The 27,792-nt window shown below is 36.8% G+C and overlaps 1 protein-coding gene across 11 annotated transcripts in view; it reads right to left on the minus strand.

Annotated features, from left to right (window-relative positions):
• TBC1D5 (TBC1 domain family member 5) overlaps positions 1-27,792 on the minus strand; it is a 548,599-nt gene that overhangs the window by 146,270 nt on the left and 374,537 nt on the right. For all 11 annotated transcript variants that reach the window (XM_043595489.1, XM_043595488.1, XM_043595478.1 and 8 more), the window contains one exon: positions 259-401. In XM_043595489.1, the coding sequence (XP_043451424.1) occupies positions 259-401 (143 nt within the window). The remainder of the gene's footprint in view (positions 1-258; positions 402-27,792) is intronic.

A 27,792-nucleotide genomic window follows, 5' to 3' on the forward strand; every position in this document is an offset into this window, starting at 1 on the left:
GGAGTAAAGTCTTTGGAAAAATAGTTCTGAAGAATATTCCAATTCCCTCAGGATAAAATCACCCACATCTCCCAATATGTACATAGTTAACTAACAAAAAAGATATTTAGCATGCTCCTTTGAAACTTCAATATATTACCTACTATAAAAAGGTAGGTATGGTAATTCAGAATAAAAGATAAAATATATTTAAAAGATAAAACAATTTAAAAACTCAGGACCACCTACTTGAACGTAGGCAAGGTCATTAACACTTACAAGCATCTCGGATGTAGAGTAACATGGCTATGAAGATATAATCAACTAAACTCAGGCTGAGGCCATCTGCAAACAAGGCATCCCAGACCACCAGAAGATCCTGCAGGGGGAACTCTCGTCCAAACAGTAGCCGGACCCACCGTCTGCAGAGAAACAAAACCAAAATTCAGAAAATAGTACTTTTGAGAGTAATATAAGGAAGAGTCATTTTCTACTATAACTGTGAAAAAAATTATAATTTTTTAACTGATCACACTGAGCAAATATTACATACTGAAAATATAATACAGTAAAATCCAAGTTTCAAGCTTTCAGATCAATTTTGTAATTTTATAACTGGGCCACAATCATTAAAGTCTATTCCTATATGTATAAAACACTAGCAGAATATTTGAAAAGGGTAGAAGTCTTTCATATTTAACAGAAATCCCAACCTCAAAATGCAAAAAGGACAGTGAATGCACACTGGTCTGACAGTCACATCATATGTAAGGTTAGGATTAAAAAATAGAATTTTCCAAAATTTTATGAAAACTACTGATTTTGTTATTGTTGTTGTTGTTATTGTTGTTAACTGGAATTTTGCAAATGATTGTACGTACAACAAATTAACTATAGCTAAACAGAAAACTGCATTCTCACATTTCACTCTTTAAAATATTCATTTTAAAATTAAATGTGGGAAAAAACAGGTATCTTTATTTTGGTCAAGCATAGATAGCTATTTCAAGCAAAACAAATAGTGATACTTTATTTTTAACTTTAGAATAGATATACCTCATCAGTGAGGTTATCTTTTTAGGGATGTTCTAAAATACATGGCCAGGAAAATGGGACATCTGTGCTATAAGTAGACATAATCAGCTTATAAGAATACTCAACAAGGTCTGTATATAATTATATGTCATAAACAGTTATACTTTAAACTTTCAATAAATGCCTGTAAGCTATTCATAAGTAATTCTTACAAGAAAATTAAAATAATTCACTTTGATATGCTTTTATCCATTTACCTCTAATTTTATATAACACGGCTACACTTTCCTTACACAAGACTTTCTCCAGGAATTTCATCTAGAATTCTATGTAGTTCTGGCACATAACAAAGAAACAAAAATTCCAAATTTCGAGTATTCCAAATAGTACAGAATAGAGGAAATTCTTTAAAAAATACTTAAAAGAGATCACCTCTTTGCAAAATTAGAAACCAAATATAACCATCTGTGGGGTTAAAGTGAGTCCTCCCCGCCAAAAAATTCAAATACTTTCTTCAGGGAGTATTATATTTAAGGATGAGTCAAAGCTGTGACAATATAGTGTATAATCACACATATGTATCACAGTTATTAGGAACCATATGATCAAATACTTAAGTTTCATTCATATTATCAAATTAATCAACAGATTAAATTGTATTTTCAGTTACATCTTAAATTATGATACTCAATTTTTCAGGAAAAAGATTTAAAGCCTAAGTAACATTATCTTTTTAAAAGTGTAACAATATCATTTACAATTTTTATCTATCTTTCAATTCTCACTCCACTGCTAATATGAGGTGTCTAAATATATATATATATATTTTTTTTGGTCTAATATTATTTGTAGTTATGTGGCTTCAGGAAAAATATTACTTCTCTACACACTTCTAACTCTTTCAAATTACAAATGCCAATATTTACTATTTTAAGAAGACAACAATATCTCTAAATTAAATAGGTTGCTCTTCTTGAAATGACAAAGAACCAATGAGTCTCACAAGGAGGATCAGGGGAACCAGAGAATGAGCAAATCAAAAAGCACCTGGATTCAACCATTTTAGCGACCTGTTTAAAAACAGGATCTTTAAACTGATAATTACATATGTATTATTAAATGAGTAAAACAGTTGGAATGTGGTCATTTATAATTATTCAGCTGATACAACTGGAAGAAAAATTAATGAAAAAACTGGATTTAAAGTGTAACATGTTGATTGTAGTTGATAACACTGTATTGTATAATCAAAATTTTCCAAGAGAACTAAAATATCCTCACCAAAAATAAATGAATGAATGAATCAATATAATATGTGGGATGATGGATGTGTCTACAAGATGGGAAAAACCCTTTCACAATGTACACATACATCAAATCGTTACAATGTACACTTTAAATACCATAATTTTATCTGCCAATTATACTTCAATAAAGCTGAAAAATAAAAATAAATAAGAATTATCCTGGTTTGATGGATAGGCAAATTTTGGCATTTTTGAAATATAAAATTCTGACATTTAACTGATCCTTCCTGGTTCAAATCTGGATGCCAGTATAAAATTCAAGAATCACACCTACATGATGGCATTAGCTACACTTGAGGTAAGCATAAGCATAATGTATAAACTTGTCCAATCACAATGTTGTAAAGAATTACAGCTATAAAATGGTACTATGCCTTGAACTTGCTTCTTTCATTCATGGAGGTTATTTTAATACTTTCCTTATTTGAGTAAGCCTATTTAATAACTATGGCTGGTATTTCCTGGAAGACATTACTTTTCGTTAGCCTTCTTATGTGTAGAGGAAAAATGTTCTGTGTGTTTTTCCTGCTATCTCCTATTAAAAGCAAAATGACTGTTGAAAAAAGCTGACATCATCCATCATGCTATAACAGACATCATTTAGCAAAAAAAGAAAAAAAAACTGAGGAAAGTTAATAGATACCACGGAGAATACAATACTATCTCTTTGCCCCTTGCTTAAAGCTCAGTCCTCTCATTTTCTTATGGACAGTTGCATTGTTAGTTTCATCACAGATGGTGCTTCAAGAGCGAAAAAAAAAATTAGCCTCTCCTTTTAAAGAAATAAGATATACATTCCTATTATTTCTATAACAAAATGCCCAAACTTCTCACGCAACTTTCCTGCTGATTAGGGTTGTGTTAGCTTAGCTTCGGCGATGACACCCCACTCATGCCTACATGCAACCATCTCGGCTGTGGCACTGTCAGGAGGGACAGCTGTAAATATCTCACAATCTACATTGAATAAAACATATCATCAAAACTGCATAGAACGTAGGTCTTCAGTACTTTTAGATTCAATGTGTAATCTGTGATGTGCTGCTTTATAAATGTTTCACAGTGCTTTATTTTTGAAGTTTCACCTTGCCAAGTACACTGCTAAATAATTCCAGGGCAAGGACCAAAACGTGCATGTGTGCGCGCATGCGTGCATGTGTGCGTGTGTGTGTGTGTGTGTGTGTGTGTGTGTGTGTGTGCGTGTGTGAAAGAGACAGAGACAGAGAGAGACAGAGAGAGATAGATATCCAGAAAGTTCTTTGCAAAGAGCTCTGTACACTTTGCTAAGTGCTCTAAGTGTTTACCAAGGTCTTGATAAACTCACTGCAAAGCCACCTGTCATGCTACCGAGAGGCAAAGGTGTAGCTAAATTCAAAGTACAGGCAGTGATCTTGTTAGTGGCGGCATAAAAATAATTCAGGAAGTGGAAAAAAAAAACAGAAACACATAAGGAAAAGAATTTATTATTAGATGCCTGGCATGTTTCTTTTATATAAGACTGCTAGTAAGTTGTATATGCAAGGATATAAAATTAAAGCAAACCCAGTTTCCTCTATTTTATATGCGATTATAGGAAAATTAAAGCCAAATTCTCAAAATATTTAAGTAGTACTGTATGACTAATGGAATGCTTTGGGACCAACAATGACCTTATCAATAATTTAATCATTTTAATCCCTACTGGATTTAGTTCATACATATATTCACCACATACAAAATTTCCTGTGCTATTTTGGGCTTTCTTCATTGAGCTTAAAAGCCAAGGAAAAATTCCGTTCTTTATGGAATGAGTTACCAACAGAAATTATTTCAGTAAGCTTTTGTATTCTTAGAAAGGAAAACTTACTCGAAGAAATGAGGTCTTATAAAGAAGTCACTCCTAAAATTAACATGCTTTTATTGCAGTTAAAAATATTTAGCGTGAGTTTAATTTACACTTAAGGGTAGCATTAAGGCTTTCTTTTCCCCTTAAAGATAGCTTCAGTTTAATTGCTTGATACTATTAATCTTGCTTTAGGTATGTTACACCTGCAGATTGCAATGCTCATAATCGTACACATTTTATCACTTGTGATAATACAATAATTCACATTTTACCAGACCGACTTAGAATTAAAATCTACAAAAACAAAAAAGACCATATGAGGTATTAAATTTAATAATAAACCACCCAAAGACAGGACAGTTTCTATGCCTGCTCTTATAACACGATTCTCAGTTTAAAATTTCTGTGTAATTAAGCTGCTATCCCCAGGGGATCAGTAACTCCTGATGGTATTATTGCTTGGTGAATGACCCATGGAAACACCAAGAGAAATCCATTTTTTTAGCAGTTTATGAAAATGACCAATTTGAGGTTTAACTAAACATAGCCTTCATCCAACATGGCTGAGGTAGGTTATATGTGCAGAAAGAAACACATATCTATCTTCCTTTCCTTTTCTTTTTCCTTTAATGACCCTTTAGTAAGATATAGGTATAGCCAGCTTAGAAGAACAAGTAAAATTAAAAAAAGGTACATTTGACTTAATTTAACAAAAATCATAAAGGCATCTCAAGCAACCTGTGATCACCAAATGATAGCACTAGGTAACCATACTGGAACACAAGAGAACAAAGTCAGATTTTGTTTAATGATAGTAATTTTGCTTTTTTGCTTTCTGTTCACCTGTACTTTTCAAAGTAATTAATTCATTTTTAAATAACCCATGCCTGGTAGAGGAAAAACCCAGAATCCAAATTCTGTATTAGTATCAGAGAAAAACAACAGCAAACCAAGTACTCCTATCTGTGGTTGGCAGCTCCTTGAAGAAGTTGAGGCTCTTCTTATTTGGGTTCCTCTGTACTCAGTTCTTTTAAAATTAATTTACCCTGAGTTTTCCTTTACATCAACCTGTGAAAATAGTCTTAAAATCAGAACCAAATATTACAGTTATTATAATTAGGGTCACAAGGCATTCTCACCTTTAATTCTAACTTCTTTGAAGAGCGACAAAAGATGGAAACCAAAATAAAGCATTTTTTCCCAATTTCACATTCTTCTAACAGTGCTACAGAATATATCACTGGAAGCTGCTTAGCCTGTTTATTAATTTTTTTCTTTATCCAGTACTATTTCAACTCAGTCCTCTTAAAAATGTTTGGGATCTGCATGTGTCACAGAAAGATTTGAATACTTCAAGTCCATTAAACTCTGCTTCAAAAGTAAAAGGAACAGAAACTTTGAGTTAGTTATTATCTTTAAACAACTCAAATGTGCTTTCTATGGGCTCCTTGTAATCCATGGGTTGAACCCAGACTGAATTTGGCTTTCTGGGAAAACATGTTAAACTTAATTTAACCCCCACAGGATATGTATGCAAACTGTTAAAAGTACACTTTTAACTTTGGGGAAATCCTCTATTCTTTTCAGAGGACAGTACATAGCCCTTTATTAAGGAAGGTTTCTTATTCCCAGAATAAGTTCCTAATAATTACCACCCATTCCTACTATAATTTATTCTCTTTGGCAAATGTTTGAAGCCATTTTGTCAGAACAACTGTAATACACCCTTTGCAAAAATAGTCTGAATGGAAAATAGAGCTGTGTATCTATGTTTTTCAGAGGTATAAGATGCTCACGAGAATGCTGAGCACAGAAGATGACTATCTTATGTTTAGAGGTTGTAAAATCTTTGAGTATTTTCTCTCACACTCAAACACACACACACACACACACACACACTCATATACCCCTTTAAAAAATTTTTTTTAAGTAGGCTCCATTCCCAATGTGGGGCTCAAACTCACGGCCTTGAGACCAAGAGCCACACATGCTCTGCCAACTGAGCCAGCCAGGCACCCCCATCCCCCCTCTTTTTTTTTTTTAATGTATACGTGCTATTTGGTTTACAAGTATGGTATTTCAAGGACTGAGGAATTTTAGGATGTGTGATTTACCAGTAATTCAAATAAAGCTAGTAAAAGATGGTATTACTTCAATAGACATTTAGTTGTATGAATAGGATGTGCTCTCTTTGAGAATTCTATTGTATATTCCAACCAGTATAGAGTTAGAATTTTAGCTCTACCTTGAGAAGACTATGGGGGTAAAAGTTGCTGAGAACTTTTTTTTTTTTTTTTACCCTATCACTTACTTGGGCTCCACTACAAGTGAGTACTACTGGGCATCTGCTTGAGAAAATCACTTGGAAGCCACTACTGCCTTATAAGAACAACATGAAGTAGGGGCGCCTGGGTGGCGCAGTCGGTTAAGCGTCCGACTTCAGCCAGGTCACGATCTCGCGGTCCGTGAGTTCGAGCCCCGCGTCGGGCTCTGGGCTGATGGCTCAGAGCCTGGAGCCTGCTTCCGATTCTGTGTCTCCCTCTCTCTCTGCCCCTCCCCCATTCATGCTCTGTCTCTCTCTGTCCCAAAAATAATAAAAAACGTTGAAAAAAAATTAAAAAAAAAAGAACAACATGAAGTATTAATGTACATTTGGTGGTCATGTCGGGAAAATTAATTTTAGGCTCTGTGAATACTAGTCTTTATTCACACTAGAGACTATTTTTACTTATAGAAAGTTTGTAAATAGCCTTTGTTCTGTCATTTTACCTCAGGAAAGGAAGTTATGACCAAATCAGTCTTCTAAAAGAGCATACAGACAATTGCTAAAAATAATTGCTCCTATCCTCCCTAATCTGAAACTCATTAAAAAAACAAACAAACTTGTGTTACTTTTATTTTTAATTGTCACAGACCATTTCAAATACCATTAGGATCTTAACCTCACTGAGTAACACTTTTCAATTTCCTCTGCATAAATCTCCTAATATATTTACACACATTGTTGGAAGAACTGACATGAGGCATAACACCAAGCGGAAAAATATCAGGATCTATGCAATTCAGGAAACAGGTAAGACCACAAGTCTGTTAGCTGGTAATATGTCATCAAGAAAGTCTGACTGAATTCATTCCAAAAAGGTAGCGGTGGTGCCGGATTCCTTTTGACCTCTTCTCACTTACCTATTGCTCTAAACACCCTCTGGGATTGGTTTTACTGGCTCTGTCCTCTTTCTCTTCTTCCTGATCCCACAAGTCGCCCTAACCCTGCCTGGCTGCTCAGAAGCTAGGACAGGTACTTCACTCAGGGCGGATGTTTGGAAGTTCCATTATCTACTGGTGTCACTGCTTCCCAATTACGTTTTCCAGAGGTGAGGTGCTGCTAAGCAAATTTGAGCTGAAGGGTTAGTTACTGGTAGTTTGGTTTGGCTTCATTCCCTTCTCCAGCAGATCACAAGCTCCTTGGGGACATTCAGTATTGGACACAAAGTAGGGTATTAACAAAGTTTATTAAATTAATATGAATTCTCCTCCCCAGTCAGCTCTTCTTAGCCAGGGGTCTTCTTGATCTTGACCCTACATCCTTGTTCTCTCACAGGTTTCCTAGCTGCTAAGTAGACATTTCCCTAAGTTTTGTTTTGTTTTGTTTTGTTTTTTAATCTCAGTGGGGATCCCTGGATATACACATTAAATAGTAAGTGATCACACCTATGTAAGAATTGATCAAGACCTCCTAAGACTTCCTGGACTTCCCCCTACATTTCCTGAGCTCTGGCTCCCTGCTTGCTCATACCTCACATGCTTCTGAGCTGGAACCTATAGTCTACGAAAACCTTGGTACTCTGAGTATGATCGTAGGACCAGGATCATCTCCTGGGAGCTTGTCAGAAATGCAGACTCCTAGGCCCCTAATATAATCTTATTGAAATCAGAATCTTCATTTTAATTTTTTTTAATGTTTATTTATTTTTGAGAAGAGAGAGACAGAGCATGAGTGGGGGAGGAGAGAGAAAGAGGGAGACACAGAATCTGAAACAGGCTTCAGGCTCTGAGCTGTCAGCACAGAGCCCAACGTGGGGCTCGAACTCACGGACAGTGAGATCATGACCTGAGCCGAAGTCGGATGCTTAACCAACGGAGCCACCCAGGTGCCCCAGAATCTTCATTTTAATAAGATCTCCAGGGGGTCAGTGTGTATATTAAAGTTTGAGAGCAGTGGTCTAGGTGACAAATTCCTGTTTCCTGTCCATTTTAAGGTGCCAGCTATCAGGCTCCTGAAATCTACCATGCATTCATATAAATTGTTATCCCAGGAGAAAAAAGTCTTAAACTATTGAATGACTCTTCTAATTAGAGTAGTAGTCTCACACTTTAGCATGTATCAGACTAGCCTGGAGGGCTTATTAAAACACACACTGCTAACACTCATACTCAAACTTTTCATTCTGATTCTGAGATTCAGGTGGGGCCTGATAATTGGATCTTCAACTTGTTCCCTAAAGTAGCTGATGCTGCTGATCTGGGTGCCACAGTAAGAGAATTAGGACAGGCAATTCTGGTTTCTCTCTGCATCTCCTTAGCTCGGTTCTGGACATGGGTCTTCAAATCATTTTACTCATGTGTTCAGTCACTGGATCAACAACCACTAAACATCTACTGTCTGGGACCGAAAGCACCCAGAGCCAAACACCTCTTAATATTCTATCTCTGTTAACATCTATATTCCCCCATAACCCCCCGCCCCCCCCCCCAAAAACACTATGAAAACATTAGCCAATAAAAAGGAGAGACATAGACATAGGAGACAGGGAAGCCTCCCAAAGGTTGGGAGAAGTTAGGCTGCTTTGATTTTTTTTTTTTTTTAACTCTCAGTGTATTATAAGATGAAGAAATGCCAAAACAAGGCTATAAAAATTGTGACATTTTAAATGCTAACATTTACAAGTCAATGTTTTTTAAACATAAATTTACTATGATAGATAGATATAATCTCATTTGAAGCCAGAGTAAGCACTCTAAATTTGAGGCCCTCTGTGCTTAGTCTTGAGCTAATGGCTTTCCTGGGCCTCTTGTGATTGGTTCTAATGAGGTAAGAGAGTTGGGACATGACAGGACATGGCTGATTAGCTAAGTGCAAAGAGACAGAGCCCAGGAGGGAAGTGGCCCAATCCTGGGTGTGGGGCCTCAAATCAGAGAATCCAAATGCCATCAGGACCCAAAAGGTCATTCTCTCATTTCCCATGCAGAAGCCGTACAATACTGGGAGCGTGGCTGAATGGTCATCTCTTTGGTGTTTATTCTACTTCACCTGTGAGCTGTTCTCATTCTAAGGTTCTGTACAATTAACTTGCTCAGACAGATCTGTCTTGAGAAAAAAACATGCATTTAAAATACAAAATAGGGGCGCCTGGGTGGCGCAGTCGGTTAAGCGTCCGACTTCAGCCAGGTCACGATCTTGCGGTCCGTGAGTTCGAGCCCCGCGTCGGGCTCTGGGCTGATGGCTCAGAGCCTGGAGCCTGTTTCCAATTCTGTGTCTCCCTCTCTCTCTGCCCCTCCCCCATTCATGCTGTGTCTCTCTGTCTCAAAAATAAATGTTAAAAAAAAAATTAAAATACAAAATAAAATGAAAACGCAATGGTCCAAAATCTTTGGGAGATGGCAAAAGCAGTTCTAAGAAGCAAGTTTATAGTGACTCAGGCCTACCTCAAGAAATTAAAAAAAACAACAACAAAAAACAAAAACAAAACAAAACAAAACAAAAACCTCAAACAAACAACCTAACCTTATACCTAAAAGAACTAGAAAACAAAACAAAACAAAACAAAACAAAACAAAACAAAGACCAAAGCTGGTAGAAGGAAGGAAGTAACAAAGATCAGAGTGGAAATACATGAAATAGAGACTAAAAAACAATAGAAAAGATCAATGAAACCAAAAGCTGGTGCTTTGAAAAGATAAAATTGATAAACCTTTAGCCAGACTCATCAATAAAAAGAGAGACACAAGTAAATAAAACCAGAAATGAAGGAGAAGAAATAACTGACACTACAGAAATATAAAGAACTGTAAAAGAACATTATGAAAAATTATATGCCAACAAACTGGATACCCTAGAAGACATGGATAAATTTCTAGAAATGTACAATCTTCTAAACCTGAATGAGTTGATAATAAAAAAGCTCCCAACAAACAAAATTCCCAGACCAGATGGCTTCACAGCTAAACTCTAACAAACATTTGAAAGAGAGCTAATATCTATTCTTCTTAAACTATTCCAAAAAACTGAAGGGTAAAGAATGCTTCCAAGCTCATTTTACAAGGCAAGAATTACCCTGATACCAAAATCAGACGAAGACACTAAAAACAAAACAAACAAACAACAACAACAACAACAAAACTTCAGGCCAATATTTGATGAACATGGATACAAAAATCCTCAACAAAATACAAGCAAAATAAATTCAGCAATACATTACAAGCATCACTCACCACAATCAAATGGGATTTATTCCATGGATGCAAGGGTGGTTTAATAATCCAATCAATGTGATATATGACATTAACAACAGGAAGAATGAAAAGAATTTATAAAGGGGAGAAGATAGTCTTTTCAATAAATGGTGTTGGGAAAACTGGAGAGCTACATGCGGAAGAATGAAACTGAACCACTTTCTTATACTATAGACAAAAGTAAACCCCAAATGGATTAAGAACCTAAATATGAGACCTGAAACCACTAAATTCCAAAAAGGAAACATAAACAGTAATCTCTTGGACATCAGCCATAGCAACATATTCCTGGATATGTCTCTTCAGGCAAAGGAAACAAAAGCAAAAATAAACTATTAGGACAACATCAAAGTAAAAAGTGTTTGCACAGCAAAGGAAACCATCAACAAAATAAAAAAGCAAACTACTGAATGGCAGTAGATATTCGCAAATGATGTATCCCATAAGAGCTTAATATCCAGAATACATAAAGAACTCATAAAACTCAACACCACAAAACCAAATCATCCAATTTAAAAACGGCAGAGGACCTGAACAGACATTTTTCCAAAGAAGACATCCATACAGCCAACAGACGTGAGAAGATGCTTAACATCACTAATCAGAAAAATGAAAATCAAAAATCAAAACCACAAAGAGCTGCCACCTCACACCTGTCAGAATGGCTAATATCAAAAAGACAAGAAATAACAAAGGCTGGTTAGGATATGGAGAAAAGGAAGCCTGCTTATACTGTTGGTGGGAACGTAAATTGGTGCACTGGCTGTGGAAAACAGTATGGAGGTTTCTCAAAAACTAAAAAACAGAAATACCACATGATCTAGTAATTCTACAACTGAGTGGAATTATAACCCAATGAAAATAAAACAGAAAATAAAACACTAATTCTGAAAGATATATATGTACCCCTATGTTTATTGCAGAATTATCTATAATAGCCAAGATATGGAAGCAGCAAAAGTGCCCACCAACAGATGAATGGATAAAGATGTGATATATCATACATATATCTGTATATACATACACACACATAATGGAATATTATTCAGTCATAAAAAGCATGAGATCTTGCCTTTTGTGACAACACGAATGGACCTAGAGGATGTTATGCTAAGTGAAGTAAGTCACACAGAAAAAGATGAACACTGTATGTGGAATTTAACAAATAAAACCAACAAAAATACTCTTAAATATAAAGAATAAACTGGTGGCTGATAGAGGGGAAGTTGGTGTAGGGACTGGCAAAATAGATAAGAGGGGTTTAAGAGGTAACTTCCAGTTAGAAAATAAGCCACTGAGATTAAAAGTGTAGCATAGGGAATATTCAATAATATTGTAATAACATTGTATGGTGCCAGATGGGTGACTACCCTTACCGTGGGGAGCACATGAGTAATGTATAGAATGGTGGAATTGGTATGTTGTATATACGAAACTAATATAACATTGTATATCCAATATACTTCAATAAAAATGAATGAGTGAATGAATAAATAAATAAATGTATGTTATCTCTGGAAAGATAAAGAGCTAAACTCTAGGAGATGTTCACCCAATGGCATTACCACCAGCTCCATGACATCCTGGTGGAAGACAGCTTTCAGTATAAGGGAGTTTTCCTGGAACCTTTCATATGTCAATGCAGAGTTGAAATAAAGGAAGACCACCCAAATAAAACTGAGCAGAGGCTACTTATTCAAAGCTTACTATAGCAAGGGAATCAGCTACCATCACTTGTGTTTGGCAAAGAATCAAAAGCAGTCAGGGGAGTGAGAAAGCTTTACAGTGAGAAAAAGGAAAGGCTTCAGGTATGCCTGGCTAAAGGTTTTAAGTATGGCTGTGAGGTAACCAAAACAGGAGCATCATATGTGGTTGATTTGGGGAACATATGTATTTGACATTCTATGGCCGGTCCTGAGTTGGAAGCAGGCAAAATCAGGAAAGTTGGCAGTCATTGACCGACCAAGTTCTGACTGTTTTGGCCTGATTTTGCCACAGAGGTTATGGTTTAGCTTCCTGGGATTCTTACGCAGGTCAGAGTTCTATTGTCCTATATTGTCTGGCCACTGTCCGTTTGCATATTCAGTCTTTCAACACAGAATCTTGGCTTCTCAGCCTATGCCTGTGCCCAGTCTGGAACTAGCTGCAGTTATGGGAATTCACAAAATTAAGTTCTCGGATAGTTCTTAAGTTCAAATGGAAACAAATTTGAGAGGTAGTGGCAGTGGGTATATACTCTCTCTCTTCACAAAACTTTATGAAAGGTATAAAATAGTGAAACTTAAATTCAATTCTCTATATTATAATAGAGAGGAGTTGTGGACCCTTTTTAGAATTAATCAAGTTTACAAACCCTCTCCCCTAAAAATACACACATACCCACACATACCACACCCCTCATGTGCAAACTACATCAGGAGTTTAGCTGAACCATGGACCTTAAATTGAGAAGCGACGCTCTATATTATTGTTCATTTTATCCTTGTTCATGCCACTGAAAGGAATACACAACCTCCTTGTGCCTATTTCAAAGTACCTCCTTGCGTTTCAAAAGAATAGCATACCTTCCTTCTTGAGGGGTCCCTGGACTAAGACCCTACTACTGAGTAGTTAATCTGTGTGGCTCAGCTGGTTGAATAGCCAACAAGCCATCATCACATGGAGAAAATGTCCATGACTTGACAATACTCATCTTCACGAAGCTGGAGGTGGGATGGATGGAGGGAGGGAGGGAAATGTACATCCTTCACTGACCTCCTCTCCTGGCTTATGCTAGCTCTGGTTTGACCATAAGTAAGCCTGCTATGAAAAACACTGAAGATCTGCATTTAACAAATGTTTTCTTGAATTTCAACTATATGGCTGCTATCGTGCTAGTCTTAGATGGATGATATGCTGACAACTTTCAATCATTAACATGGAAATTATCCAAAGTAAAATTCTAATTCAATAAAAGTTCTATCAATCTGGGTTCCTACAGTCACTCGGCATTTTTCTTGGCCCCCACTGAGCCCCCCCAATCAACCAGGGTATGCCGAGGGAACGCAAACTAATCCAACATTAGCAAAATAGAATTAGGAAGGTAAGACAATTTAAAACACTACTAAATACATTCCAAAGCCATGTATTAATTGTTTTTGGATTATCCACCATTTGGAATTATATGTCCCCTATTTCTTATCCATTAATGCAGACAAATGAAGAGCTGAATATATCTGCACGGGGCCCAGATGACTCACAAGGGGGCAGCGTGAGACAGGGAAGGTAAAGGGAAATCCTGAAGGAGCCAGTGAGGGTGAAGGGCAGTCAGTGCCACCACAGTCATTATTTTGGGTATGTGGTTTTGGTGAGAAATTCAGAAGCCCAAGTCAATTGTGACAAATTACCTTTCCCTAGTATTCGAAGCAAAAGGTTAACAAAAGAGGGTTAAAGAGGGGCTGGCTGTTCCATTTTACCCCTAGCTCAGTGGCTAATAGTTGAAGTTTGGTGCCCAAACAACTTTACAGTCAATTATATATGTATAACTTTTTTTAAAAAAAGGACAAATATATTTTAAGCAAGGAAAATGTGTTTCCTTATGCTTCAAAGACTGAAACTCAATGTTTTAAAACAAACACACAATTTCTGATGATAATGGCAAATATCTTGCATTTATGACTTAAATTTTGATTTCTAAAAGTACTACCAAATATATGATCTAAAAATAAGCTTTAACCACTGGAAACAGTTTTTCTCCAAGTGAAATATATGCATTTGAATCACTTGTGGGAGAACTCCCGCATGTTTCACAGATAGGTGACTCCTTGGCTCACACCTAGTACCTAATCATGGATTCAAACGGGCAAGGCAGACCCCTGCATGTTACAGATGCCTCAACAGAGGCAAATGGCACAGCCTGGGCACCCCATAGATTTACATGATGATTATTTAACTTCTAAATCAGTGTCCCTCCCAAATTTTTATACTCCTCTTGAGTTCTCCTCTTTAAATCCTAAAGGATATCTAATTCAGATTTATATTAAAAAAAATCACCTCTCCACATTAATGACTAAGTTCCAAGACTCAAGATGCACAATATCTACCATTGCTGTCATACGTGTGATAACTGCGTTTCTCTGAGTAGAAGAAACGGGGCTTTCTGAAGGACTTATTTTGATGAATCATGATCTGGTATTTCATGAGCAACCCAGCTACAATACAGTGGTGATTACAGCTACGGTATTCTACAAGATTTAGAGTGCTTCCTCTCAAGGAAACTCATTAAGGAAACTATAAAGAACTAAGAACTTACAAAGAAAAATTAATTGCCACTTTTGGTCAGCCGATTTTAGAAAGACTTATGAGGTCTAGAATATCGGGCTAACAAAGAGAACAGAAACTCAGTGAAGTCTAGCTTACTGAGGGCATCATGGTATATAATATGATCATAAATTAATCTGCTCGTAAACCAACTCAAATATGAAGCACAAAAACATCACATAAAATACTTTAAATTTATTTTCATCAACAACACTCATTTCTTTTCCACATCAGCTAGCAGGGACCGTGGCTGAGTGCTGGTGCTGAGAAGCTACAAATCTGCAATCTCAGAGTCTGAAACATTGTTTTCTGACTACAGTTTCCTGTCTTGTTATATTTCTCACCTCCTAAATTCTTTTATTTCCTGTGAATTAAATGAAAATTATGTAGAACCATTGTTCAGTCAATTTAGAGTAATTTTTCTTTAAATGCTGAAAAGCATTTTTAAATTGGAATCGTACATGCAACGAGAAGACATTTCCCTTCCTGTCCCAGATCCTCTCCCTCCAAACTCACCTTCCTAAGGGTAGCCAATGCTCTTTCCTAACACAGAGACATTTTCATGCTGCACACACCTTTTAAAAACATACACGGTGGGGCACCTGGGTGGCTCAGTCGGTTTAGCATCTGACTTTGGCTCGGGTCAGGATCTCATGGTTCGTGAGTTTGAGCCCCACAGCAGGCTCTCTGCTTTGGATCCTCTATCTCCCTCTTTCTCTGTGTCTCCCTTGCTTGTTCTCTCTCATTCTCTCAAAATAAACAAATAAAAACTTAAAAGAGAACATATACAGGAACACACTGTACAACATACTTTTTAATTTAACAATATGATTGTTAAAATGGAGATCATTTCAAAATGGAGATCATTTATAGAAATACCTTATTGTTTTTAATGATTACATAGCATTCCAGTGAGTGGATGCATCATGATTTAACCATTATTTTATTTGGGGGCATTTAGATTTCTTCCTTTCTTATTATACATGAGACTGCATAAAGTATCACCATATAGGTCTTTGTGCTTGTAAGAATATCATGGGAAGAAGCAAACTGCTTGCTTACTGCATATCATCCTTGACACTTTAGTTTGCTTTAGAACTATTTGATTGCAAAGACCAGTACTGAGTGATCTCAGAAGAAAATGGGGGGAATTTGGGAACATGGTAACACAGAGGTTTTTAAAGTTATGGTCCCAGACCAGTAGCATTAGCATTACCTCGGAATTTGTTCAAACTGCAAATCCTTAAACCTTACCCACCCTATCCCGACTAAGTCAGAAATTCTGCACAGGGCCCAGCAATTTGTATTTGAACAAGCCCTCTAGGTGATTCTGATGCAAGTTCAAGTTTGAGAGCCACTACTCTAAAAGTATGTAAGAGGATATAGTCCTGGGCCCAAAAACTACCAGGTTATCAAGGAAGTTTTAGTGACCCCCTAACTTTTTCCATGTTTTTCAGAATACAGGGAGAGCTCTTTACTCAGGCAGAAATTTTATTATAGTGTTGTCAAATTTACCAAGCTTTTTCTTTATGGTTTATGGGGTTTTTATTTCTCCACCTAAGAATATAAAAACAATAATTTTATTCCAGTTTTGTTTATATCACTGATCCATCTGGCATTTGTTATGGTGCAAAAATATTTAGTTTCGTGGTTTACCAAACAGCTAGTTAGTTCTCAAAACTGTATTACTGAATAATCCATTGTTTTCCCACTGAACTGAAATTCTCTTTTTATCATATGCTAAATTCCCCTATGTATTAAGGGTTCATTTCAGATTCTCTATTTTACCAACACGTCTAATTATGTGCCAATTCTAAATTATTATAATTATGATATTTTTATAACACATTTTTAACAGTGGATGGGGCTAATGATTCTTTTACCCCCAACCATTTCTGGCTATACTTGAATATATATTTTTTAAAAATTATTTTTACAATTAAAAAATTGTTTTTTATTGAGGTATAACTGATCTAACATTATATTAGTTTCAGGTACACCGTGTAATGATTCAATACTTGCATATATTGCAAAATCATCACCATAATAAATCCAGTTAATATCTGTCACCAGTTACAGAATTATTTTTTCTTGTGATAAGAACTTTAAAGATCTAGTCTTTAGCTACTTTCAAATATGCAATACAGTATTATTATTATCACCATGCTATACATTGTATTCCCAAGACTTGATTCATTTTACAACTGGGAATCTGTACCTTTTGACATATTTGTACCTTTGATAATCTATTTTTAATTTGTGCATGTATTATATTTGTCTACATTATTTCAAACCATATAAACTATGTTAAGATGTTTATTATTTCTCTCCCCCCCCCAAATAAGCAGTTCTTTCATGTATTAGTTCTGTCACTTATGTTTTCTTATTAATTCACCACCACTTTTACTTTTAATTCCTTCCTTTTGTGTTCTTTAGATATATTTTCATGTTACTTTCCTCATTACTAGAGACAAATGTCTAATTCACATATCTTAATTCCTTTTTGTTTAGTAATTTAAACTAAAATTTTTAGTATCAGGCTAAGAACTTCTAAGAGTATTGTTTTCATCAAAATCAATAGGTTCTGATCAACAGACTTTATCATTTTTTTCTAGAAATTATGCAATTTCAGTTCACAGTTCCTTTTAGTACAATAATAAAGAGAGTGTTCATATTTTGTCATAGGTTTTCACTGGGGGTTGTTTTCTTTTTTGTTATCAATTTCAAGTTTTGTTGCCAAGGAATGCAACTTATACCTTTTCTACTGTGAAATTTACTGACATTTTTGTTAATGGCTACTGTAAAGATAAATATTATGTTGATGCATTCATTTAATTCTGTTAATAGTACACAGACTTTGATATATATCCCTCAGGTCTATCTGACCTATTAAATGTGAATAGTTAGGTTCTCGACATCCCTCCTTTATAGTGAGTTGGCCGATTTTACTGTGAATGGGGAGAAGTACTAGTCATTTATTACTATTGCATTTCTATGCATTTCTTCTTTTATTTCCTGCAGGTGTTACATAATAAAATCATTTTTTTTCTTTTGGGGGGGTGTACAATGATTAAAGAAGGGTCTTTATTGTGAATTGTACACTTTTTCACTATAAAGTGCTCTCATTTATCTCATTCAATCCTATTTAGTGCTTTAAATTCACTTTGTCTGATTATTATTATAATTCATTTTTGTTTGTTTTTCCTTATTACATATGTGAAAATTGTTTTATTTTCAATCTGTTTCCTTTGCTCTAGGAGTTATTTTCTTAGAATAGAGTTGATTTTATTTAATTTTATTTTTAAAATTAGGTATGACTTCCTTTTCACACCATGATGGGATAACGTATAGTACACATAAAACTGGATAAAATATATGAAGCATGAAATATTAGAAAGCAGGCAGTGCAGCACAGCATTGTAATTCTGACATAAGTGTAGGCGGTGGGGAAAGTGGAAACTCTGTGATACCTGGGTTTCTTCCTGGAAGCATTTTTGAGAGCATATAGCAAAAAGGGGAAACCCAAAACAGAATGGATTGATCTTACTGGGTTGAGAAAACAGAGATCAGAGGCTGTGGGACATTTGCAGGACATGTTACCTTTAAAGGAGGAAGCTATATAAAGAACTCCAGAAGCCTGCACAGGAGGTCTGTGCTGAATACTAAACTGTACATGTTTAGGACAAACCTCTTGCAGGCCCAGCAAAGAAAAACTATCAGAGAAAGAACTGGGGAGCATAAAGATTGCAGGAGGGTTTTGAGGTCAGGAAATGTTCAAGTTCTGACTGGACAGACTGGAGAGAGATTGATGTACACATGGGAAATTCAGTAGAAATCCTAAAGCGCAGGCCCTTGGATAGAGAATACATTAGAGCTGTATTTTTTAAAAAGCCTAAAAACAAGCATCAAAAAGATCAAGATGATCCAAGTCATTTAACAGACTATCAAAAAGTAAGCTCAACATTTCTTTAAAGGAAGATCACAAAATTCAGAAATTCAACAACATAACATTTAAAATGTGTAAGATTTAATTTAAAAAATACAAATCATGGGAAGAAACAGGAAATTTTCACCTACAACTAAACATATCCAGAAAGGAAGAATACCAATTTTACATAAACTCATCCTGAAAAAATAAAATCAGTAGAAATTCCCATGAGGTCAGCATTACTGGGATCCCAAAGCCAAACAAAGACTCCATTAGAAAACAGAGGACCAATATCACCATGAACATAAGTATGAAAAAAACCTTTAACAAGATATTAGCAAATCATATTCAGCTATATAAAAAAGGTTAAAAAGGAAGAAATAAAATTACCTGTAAGTGCAGAAGACACAATTTTCTACAAAATCCCAAACAATGTACAGAAAATCTTCTTAAACTAATAAGTGACTTTAGAATGATATAAGATGAAAAGGTCAATACACCAAAATCAATTATATTTCTACTTACTGGGAATGAACAACTAGAAACTGAAATTAAAAGTAGCAGTATTTTTACAATTAGCACCAAAAAAAAAAAACCCCCCAAAAAACACCTCACAAAATATTTAGGGATGAATATAGTAAGTAAAATACTTATATGCTGAAAGCTATCAATTTAAAAATAATGAGAGAAATCTACAAAGACCTAGATAAATGGAAAGATATACCCTGTCTATTGACTGGAAGTGTCAATACTGTTACGATGTCTGTTTTCCTAAAATTGATTTTATAGATTTGATGCAATGCTAATCAAAATCCCAGAAAGATTTTTGGTGAAATTACAAGTCAATTTAAAAATATGAATGGAAAAGCGGGGTGCCTGGGTGGCTCAGTAGGTTGAGCATCCGACTTCAGCTCAGGTCATGATCTCGCGGTTGACGAGTTCAAGCCCCGCGTCATCTGTGCCGATGGCTCGGAGCCTAGAGCCTGCTTCGGATTCTGTGTCTCCCTTTCTCTCTGCCCCTCCCCTGCTCATGCTCTCTCTCTGTCTCAAAAATAAATGTTAAAAAAATTTTTTTAATAAAATAAAAATATGAACGGAAAAGCAAAGAATTAAGAATAGCCAAAACAATTTTAAAAAGAAAAGCAAAGTTGGAAGACTCATGCTACATGATTTCTGGAGTTACTATAAAGGGATCAAGGAATGAAGACAACATAGTATTGGTAAAAGACCCCTAGATCAATGGAACAGAACAGAGAGTTTGGAAATAGACTTACACATATATGGTCAATTGATTTTTGCTAAGGATGTCAAGGAAATTCAACCGTGACACAATCACAAATGGTATCAAAATAATTGCACATCTGCTAAAAAACAATAAACCCTGGACCTATATTTCATACTACACACAAAAGTTAACTTCAAATGGATAATAGGTCTAAGTACAAAACCTATAAAATGTCTAGAAAATAAGTAGGATAAAATTTTGGGATGTTGTTGTTGTATGCAAAGAATTCTTAGGCTACGGAAAAATCATAAAAGAAAAAACTGATAAATTGGACTTTATTGAAATTAAAAATTACCTCTGAAGGACACTGTTAAGAAAATGAAAACATAGGCAACACACTGGGAGAAAATATGAAATATATATGTGAAAAAGGATTTATTTCTGAAATATTCAAATAATTTTCATAACTCAGCCATAATAAATACCCCAACTCTAAAAACTGCAGACTTCACCAAAGAGAGATAAATAATAAATATATGAAAAGATGCTCAACATGACTAATTATTAGGGAAATGCAAACTACAGCCACAATGAGATACCACTACACACCCACTGGAATGGAGTTTTAAAATGACAAAATTAAGTGGTGACAAGGATACAAAACAACTGAAATCCTCATCCACTACTAGTGGGAATACAAAACAGAATAGCAGTAATTTTGGAAAGCAGTTTGAAAACCACGTAGCAGTTTCTTATAAAGTTAAATATATACTTACCAAACAAATCAGTGTCCATTCCCTTGGTATTTATCCAAGAGAAAAACATGTTCACATGAACAGCAACACATAAATAGTTCTAGTACTTTCATTCATAACTGCTCCAAACTGGAAAAACCCAGTGTCCTTCAACTGGTATAGGGATAAACTATGGTACATTTAAACATGGCAATACTACTCAGTCACTAAAAGCAATAGGCTACTGATACAGGCAACAACATGAATGAATCTTAAATGTCTTAAGGTTAGTAAAAGAAACCAGACTTAAAAAGGTACATACTGCATGATTTCATTTATATGAAAGTCTGGAAAAAAGCGAAACTATAGAGACTAAATGTGTCAGTGGTTGCCAGGGACTAGGGTTGAGAGAGGCAATGACTACAGGGGGGTATAAGAGAAACTTTTGAATTGAAGGATCACTTCTACGTACTGAGTTAAAGAGCAAATGATTGTATTTGTCAAACTAGAAAAAACTTGACTTAAAAAAAAGATACAGGCAAATTAAGTTACAAAGACCTTTAATGCTAAGCAACCAATCAAATAACAAAAAGGTCAGTAAGTCAATAAGTAATGTTTTTAAAAATCTAAGTTTAGTATTTGGTGTCAAGCAAGTGGGAAAAATGGCAGAATAGATCAATTCTGTGTGACTGTATTCGTTTTTTAGAGAACTAGGAATGTAACGTGTAAGGAGGAAATATAAGGAAGATGAAACAATTCCATGAAAATATAAACAGGTACGACGCACGAAGAAGTACTTTACAGAATCTAGGGGAAAATTTGTTCTGGTATTCAAAACACTTACAAAGAGAAAAGGTGAAATAACTAATCAACTAGAGCAGAGCTGAGTTCCACCTCTGGGGACACCAGAGGGTGGGAAATGGCACAGTAACTGCCACTGTGGTGGTTCTTCAAATTCTGGGCTTTTCCACTGTGCCTATTCTATTTTCCTCCCAGAATTTTCATATGGCTATTTCATTCGTCCTGATAGGCTTTTCCAGCTGCATGCAGTGGGACCCAGAGTACAGTGTGCTCGCTCCCTTTTACCTGGAACCAGAACCTTTCCATTCTAATATTTAAAGTCATCTCAAACTAGAAACACCCAATGCCAAACTTGTAATCCTCTCACCACTTTGCCCAACTCATCAAACAGCAACTCCACCCTTCTAATTGCTCAGGGACCAACAATCTGGAAATCTTCCTTGATTTATTTTCCTCTCATACCCCACATTTAGTGTATCGGCAAATCCTATGAGTTTTACACCTCAGAATATATTCATAATCTGACCATTTGTCACCAACTTTGCTGATAGCACCCTGGTCTTTCATCTTGTTACCAACTTTACTTTGCAGCTACCACCATCCTCTTTCACCTTAACTCGCCAAACATTTAATTTTTAAAATTTTTATTTGAGAGCTAGGAGCATGCTTGAGTGGAGAAGGGCAGGGTCGGGGTGGGGAGAGAGAGAGAGAGAGAGAGAGAGAGAGAGAGAGAGAGAGAGAGAGAGAGAGAGAGAATCCCAAGCAGGCTCCACACTCAGTGGAGAGCCTGATGGTCTTGATCCCATGACCCTGGGATCATGACCTGAGCAGAAATCGAGAGTTGGATGCTCAAACATCCAACTGAGCCACCCAGGTGTCCCCCAAACATTTAATTTTTAAAATTAGTCTTTCATGTAATTAAAAAATATTTGAGAGCCTAATATATGCCAACTACAATTATAAATGGTGAGGTTATGGCAGTAATCAAAACAGACAAAAATCTCTGTCCTCGTGGAGCTTATCTGGTAGAAAATTACTTTTAGTGGAAAATGATTATTAATTTCAATAGCTTCTTAACGGACTTCCCTGCTTTTGCCCTTGTCTTCCATTCTCATCACTGATTCTAAGGTAATCCTTTAAAAAGGAAAGTCAGATGATGTCATGCTTCTGCTTAAATTTCTCTGGCATATCATCTCAGGGAAAAACAAAAAAAAAAAAGGAAAAGCCTGTCCTTAAAGTGGTTTTCAAGACCTTAAACAATCTGGTTGTGCTCTCTGGCTTCATTTCTCACTACCGTCCTGCTTTTGCTGCTTCAGTCTCATTGGCTTCTTTGCTATTCTTTGAGCACATCAGACATAGGCCTGCTCCAGGACATTGGTACTTGCAGTATTATCTGCCCTGAGGCTTATCCCCAAGAGATATGCATGGCCTGCTACCATCCCTACTTCAGGTCTTTACTCAAATGTTACTATCTCAGTCACTATCTCATCCAATTAAAAATTGCAACTCTTAATTTTAAGTCCCCCAGTACTCCTCAGATCCTTTCCCTACCTACTTTTCTCCATAGCACTTAGTATTCCTTGACATAATCCATATTTCACATTTACTGTCTATCTCCTCCATTATAATAGAAGTTCCATAAAGGCAGGGGATTTTCTTTGTTGCTTTTTTTTCCCACTACTATAAAACCAGTGCTTGGCTATACATCCTTAACCATTTTTATAAATCTAGTTTAGAACCATGGTATATTAGAACTGGACGTGACTTTAAAGATCTTCTAGTCCTGTCTTTGTCAACACGCACTACAGATAATCCAGGTAGGAAGTGATAATTGCTTTTATATCTATTACTAAGAACTGCTTCTTCCAGCTAGATGACCGTCAGTAATTGCACTCTGTTGTTTCCCTACTGACCCAACGTGCCATAGATTATCCACCCGCAATCAACTGGCATGCCGGTGGCCAACAGGCAAATGAGGAAACTGAGAAGTGAAGCGACTTGTTTAGTTACACAGTGAGACAGTTGTAGGACTGGGACTCACTTCTAAATCTCCTGCCCTATGGTACAGCACTCCTCCTTCCTTATGCCCTACTGCTCCTCAAGAGTTTGCAACGCCGAACTGCTAGCTTCAATTACTTTCAAAATATGAGTTATTTTCTACAACACAAGGTGAGGTCATGAAATGGAGACCCAGAATAACAAAGTTATATTAAGAAAACTTCCCCAACTAAAAAATCTCAAAAAACTGTATACAATCAATAAAATTTGGGGGTTTCAAGTGTGGATCCACAAGTACTAGAATTATGTCTATCAGACATTTGGTACAAATGTTTTGGTATCGTTTGTTTACAATATCATTAAGTTCGAGGGATGAGGAAATGGCGATTTTAATAAAGACATGTTGAGTGGATAACACTGAGGACAGAGAGGGGAGGGGAAAAACTTGGAGCCAGGTACCAGAGAGATGCTTCCTGACTCTTCAGGAATGGACTGAAACTCCTCTAAGCACCACCCCATGCCACGAAAAGCCATAGCCAGGGGATGGCATACGTTTCTGCTGCTAGAATTACATTATATTAATTATGGGAGACACCATCCTTAGGTCCTTTATAACATCCGTAGGGATAACTTGATGATCATTTCAGAATCATTGTTCTAAGTCTCCACTAAGCCATCCATCAACGTAAATGAGCTTATATAACAAACACACTTTACAGAGAACTACACTAGGCATAAATAACGGGGAAATACTCAGCTTTGGTGCAAAGGAACAAATAAGCAATATGTACACATGTTATACCTTGACAGGCTAGGTGACCTAAAACTGGTAATTTTTTAGTAGGAGCTTCTCGGTTACCTTAATTTTATGGAAATTTTGTGGTTTTACTCCTAGTCAATAATTACTTTATTGTGGAAGCACAAACATGCAAAAATAAAATATGACCCTTGACCTCATGGAGGATAAAATACAGCAACAACAAAAAACACAACCTGCAAAACACCATACAAGTAATTATAAACTCAATTTTAGAAAATGGGTCACAAAAATAGATCTTAGATTTATGAACATAAAAAGGGATAGTTAAAATCACGGAAGTGGCTCCAGAAAGTGGTCTCCTGACTACTATGTCCAGTGATTTTCCCATGCTACCTCTTGCCTGCACTTTTTCTTTGTTTCACGGTCCCTAGATCCTTGGCCCTACTTCCTAAATATGCAGGCTGGGGCCCAGGAATAAACATTTCAAAGATAAGAACTAGTGCTTTGGATTTGGTCAGGCTTCATCCTCTCACCTTGCGAATTTCCAGTCTTTGATAAAACACAGCATTTATTTTCTCTATTCTTTATCATTGGCAATAGATACGAAGCATTTTAGGAGAAACTTGGGAATACTGGCAGGGTATTTCCACTACAAATTACTACTCCTTCTTCATTTAAAGAAACAGCCCAGGGATGTGAATAAAACACAGCAGCCCAGACACTTCTCCCATTTGACCCTGACCATCTTCCAGTCACCCCATCCCACCGCTGACAAGTTCTAGGCCCTAGACATTCTGAACTCCATCTATCAGGCCTCTCCTCCTATCTCTATTCCTGTCCAGTTTAGAATTTATGGTCTATTACTTGGAGCCTTTTCTGTATCACCCTTCTGTCCCATCTGTAGGCATGGAGGTAGGTGACTGGTTGCTCAGGGCAATCTTCCTTTTTTTTTTTTTTTATGTTATTTATTTCTATTTTTTTTTTTTATATAATTTATTGTCAAATTGGTTTCCATGCAACACCCAGTGCTCATCCCAACAGGTGTCCTCCTCAATGCCCATCACCCACTCCCCCACCCCCACCCCCATCAACCCTCAGTTTGTTCTCAGTATTTAAGAGTCTCTTACAGTTTGCCTCCTTCCCTCTCTGTGACTTATTTTCCCCCTTCCCCTCCCCCATGATCTTCTGTTAAGTTTCTCAGGATCCAGATATGAGTGAAAACATATGATATCTGTCTTTCTCTGCCTGACTTATTTCGCTTAGCATAATACTCTCCAGTTCCATCCATGTTTCAGAGCAATCTTCTAAACACAGGTCTCAGTATAAAGCCAGTTACTCAATCTCGGTAGTGCCTCAGCCCTCCCTGGCATTTTCTCAAGCTGTTCCTAGTCAGTCACTCTCAGTTTCACTACAGCACCTCTTTCAATTTCTCTTTGATGTCCTCAAACCTCCCAATCTGCCATTTCCAACCTTCATTCTCAATATGCGGCCACAGTTCCTATTCAGTAGCCTCAATGCAGAACTTCTCCCCATCTTCCCACCCACCATCAAACCAATAATTAGAATATTATCCAACTCCTGTCTGTTCATTTCACCTTGCATCTTCCTCACCATCTAATAAATACCATCTTACACTTTCTGATCTGCCCTTTTTTCCTCTTTTTCAGTCTAGTCTAGCCGTCATCTGTTGTTTATAAGCCACCTAGTCTATGGTAGTCCATCATAACAGCCCCAATGGACTAAGACAGATAGGATATTCTTGGAGGCTTTTCAGTGGGAAATTGTTAGAATTTGATTTCTGTTTAAAATGGGCCACTCCTGCTGCTCTGTGTGTGTGGAGAAGAGAGCGTAGGGAGAGGAGGACGACAACGGGGAGGCCAGGTAGGGGGCATTTGCAACAGTCTATATGCGAGAGGAAAGCAAACCTGGACTAGGGTAAAGTAGTCCACTGGAATTGAAAACAACCGGAGAGATTTTGGTTCTTTTAAAGATAGAACCACTGTGATGTGCTGGTGGAAGGGGATGAGAGGGAAATGAAGGAATACATACAATTCCCAGGTTTTGGGTGAGCATGGGTTGGAGGTTGGTGTCATTTTATTTATAGATGGAAGCAGAGAGAAAGCAGAGCAGTTTTCAGGAGAAAATCAAGAAAGTGGCTTTGGACATGGCAAGTCAGAGTCTTGTGGATTTCCAAGTGATGGTTAGGCAGCTAAGATACATGAGTTGAGACCTCAGAAGAGGAGAATCCAAGACCAGAGATACACATTTGGGAGTCATGCACTTAGAAATGAAACTTAAAGCCCCAGGACTTGTAAGGTCACTTGTGGGAGCTCATAGAGCCTGGCTGTCTAAGATTTAAATAAGGAATGTCTGCAGCTTGGCAAATGGCTGGTTGAGAAGCAGCAAAGCAGACCAGGAAAACTGGGTCTCCTTTGAAATGTCAAGGCTAAAGACAGCCTGACCTTGCCTGTGGTCAACGCATTTTCCCACTCTGTAAATGCTTAATCTAAAGTAGTCAAACAACCCCCTTCTTATGATGTATACACTGCCCCTGTGACGTATGCCTGCACATCATTACCCTGATTGTACTGTTTCCCCAATAATTTTTGAGTATGCTTTGTTGCCGCTTTTGAAACTACACATTCCTTTCCCCTGCACCCCTTGAAATGTACTGATAAGATTCTCAATAAAAACTGGAGAAGAGCTTTACTTGGGGCCATTGCCACTAGAGCGCTTGGCCCCCTCGTCCTCTCCTTTCTCTGATTCAAGTATCTGGAGTAATCTGTCATCCGCTGCCCCTGGGGTTTGCTGGTCAAACCCAGGAGTCACCTAGGGGATGAGAAAAGAAAAGGTCTAAGGATTGAGTCCTGGACCATGCAAACATTTGGCAGTCAGGAAGAGGACAACGAGCGAATGAAAAAGATGGAGAAGAAACAGCCAGTGGAAGTAGGATATTATGTAATGGGGTATTCTGGAAAGCCAGAAAAAAAGGTATTTCAAGAGACAGGAAAAAACCAATGATTTCAAAGACGAGGAGCTGAGAAATAAAAGGAAAGAAAATTGACCACTATATTTAGCAACATGGGGATGCATGTGGATAGGTGGAATGGGGTGGGGTAGGGGCAGCCTGGGAGTAGTGGGTTTTTAAGAGACTCGAAGAAACGGGATTGTGCTGCCGCTCTGCACTTTGTGTAAATAGTTTTGGTGTAATGAGTAGTGAGCAACAGGAAATAGCTGGGGAGGGATGTGTGTTCAAGGTGGGGTGTTTTATGTTTATTTCCTAGCCCTTCAGATAAAAGAGTTACAGCATGCCCAAATGCTAGAAATAATACAATAGATGGGGAAATTGATACTACAGAAATAAAGGGATGCAACTACAGGAACACATTCT

This window comes from Prionailurus bengalensis, chromosome C2 (genome assembly GCF_016509475.1).
Source record: "Prionailurus bengalensis isolate Pbe53 chromosome C2, Fcat_Pben_1.1_paternal_pri, whole genome shotgun sequence".
In the NCBI taxonomy this organism is placed as follows: domain Eukaryota; kingdom Metazoa; phylum Chordata; class Mammalia; order Carnivora; family Felidae; genus Prionailurus; species Prionailurus bengalensis.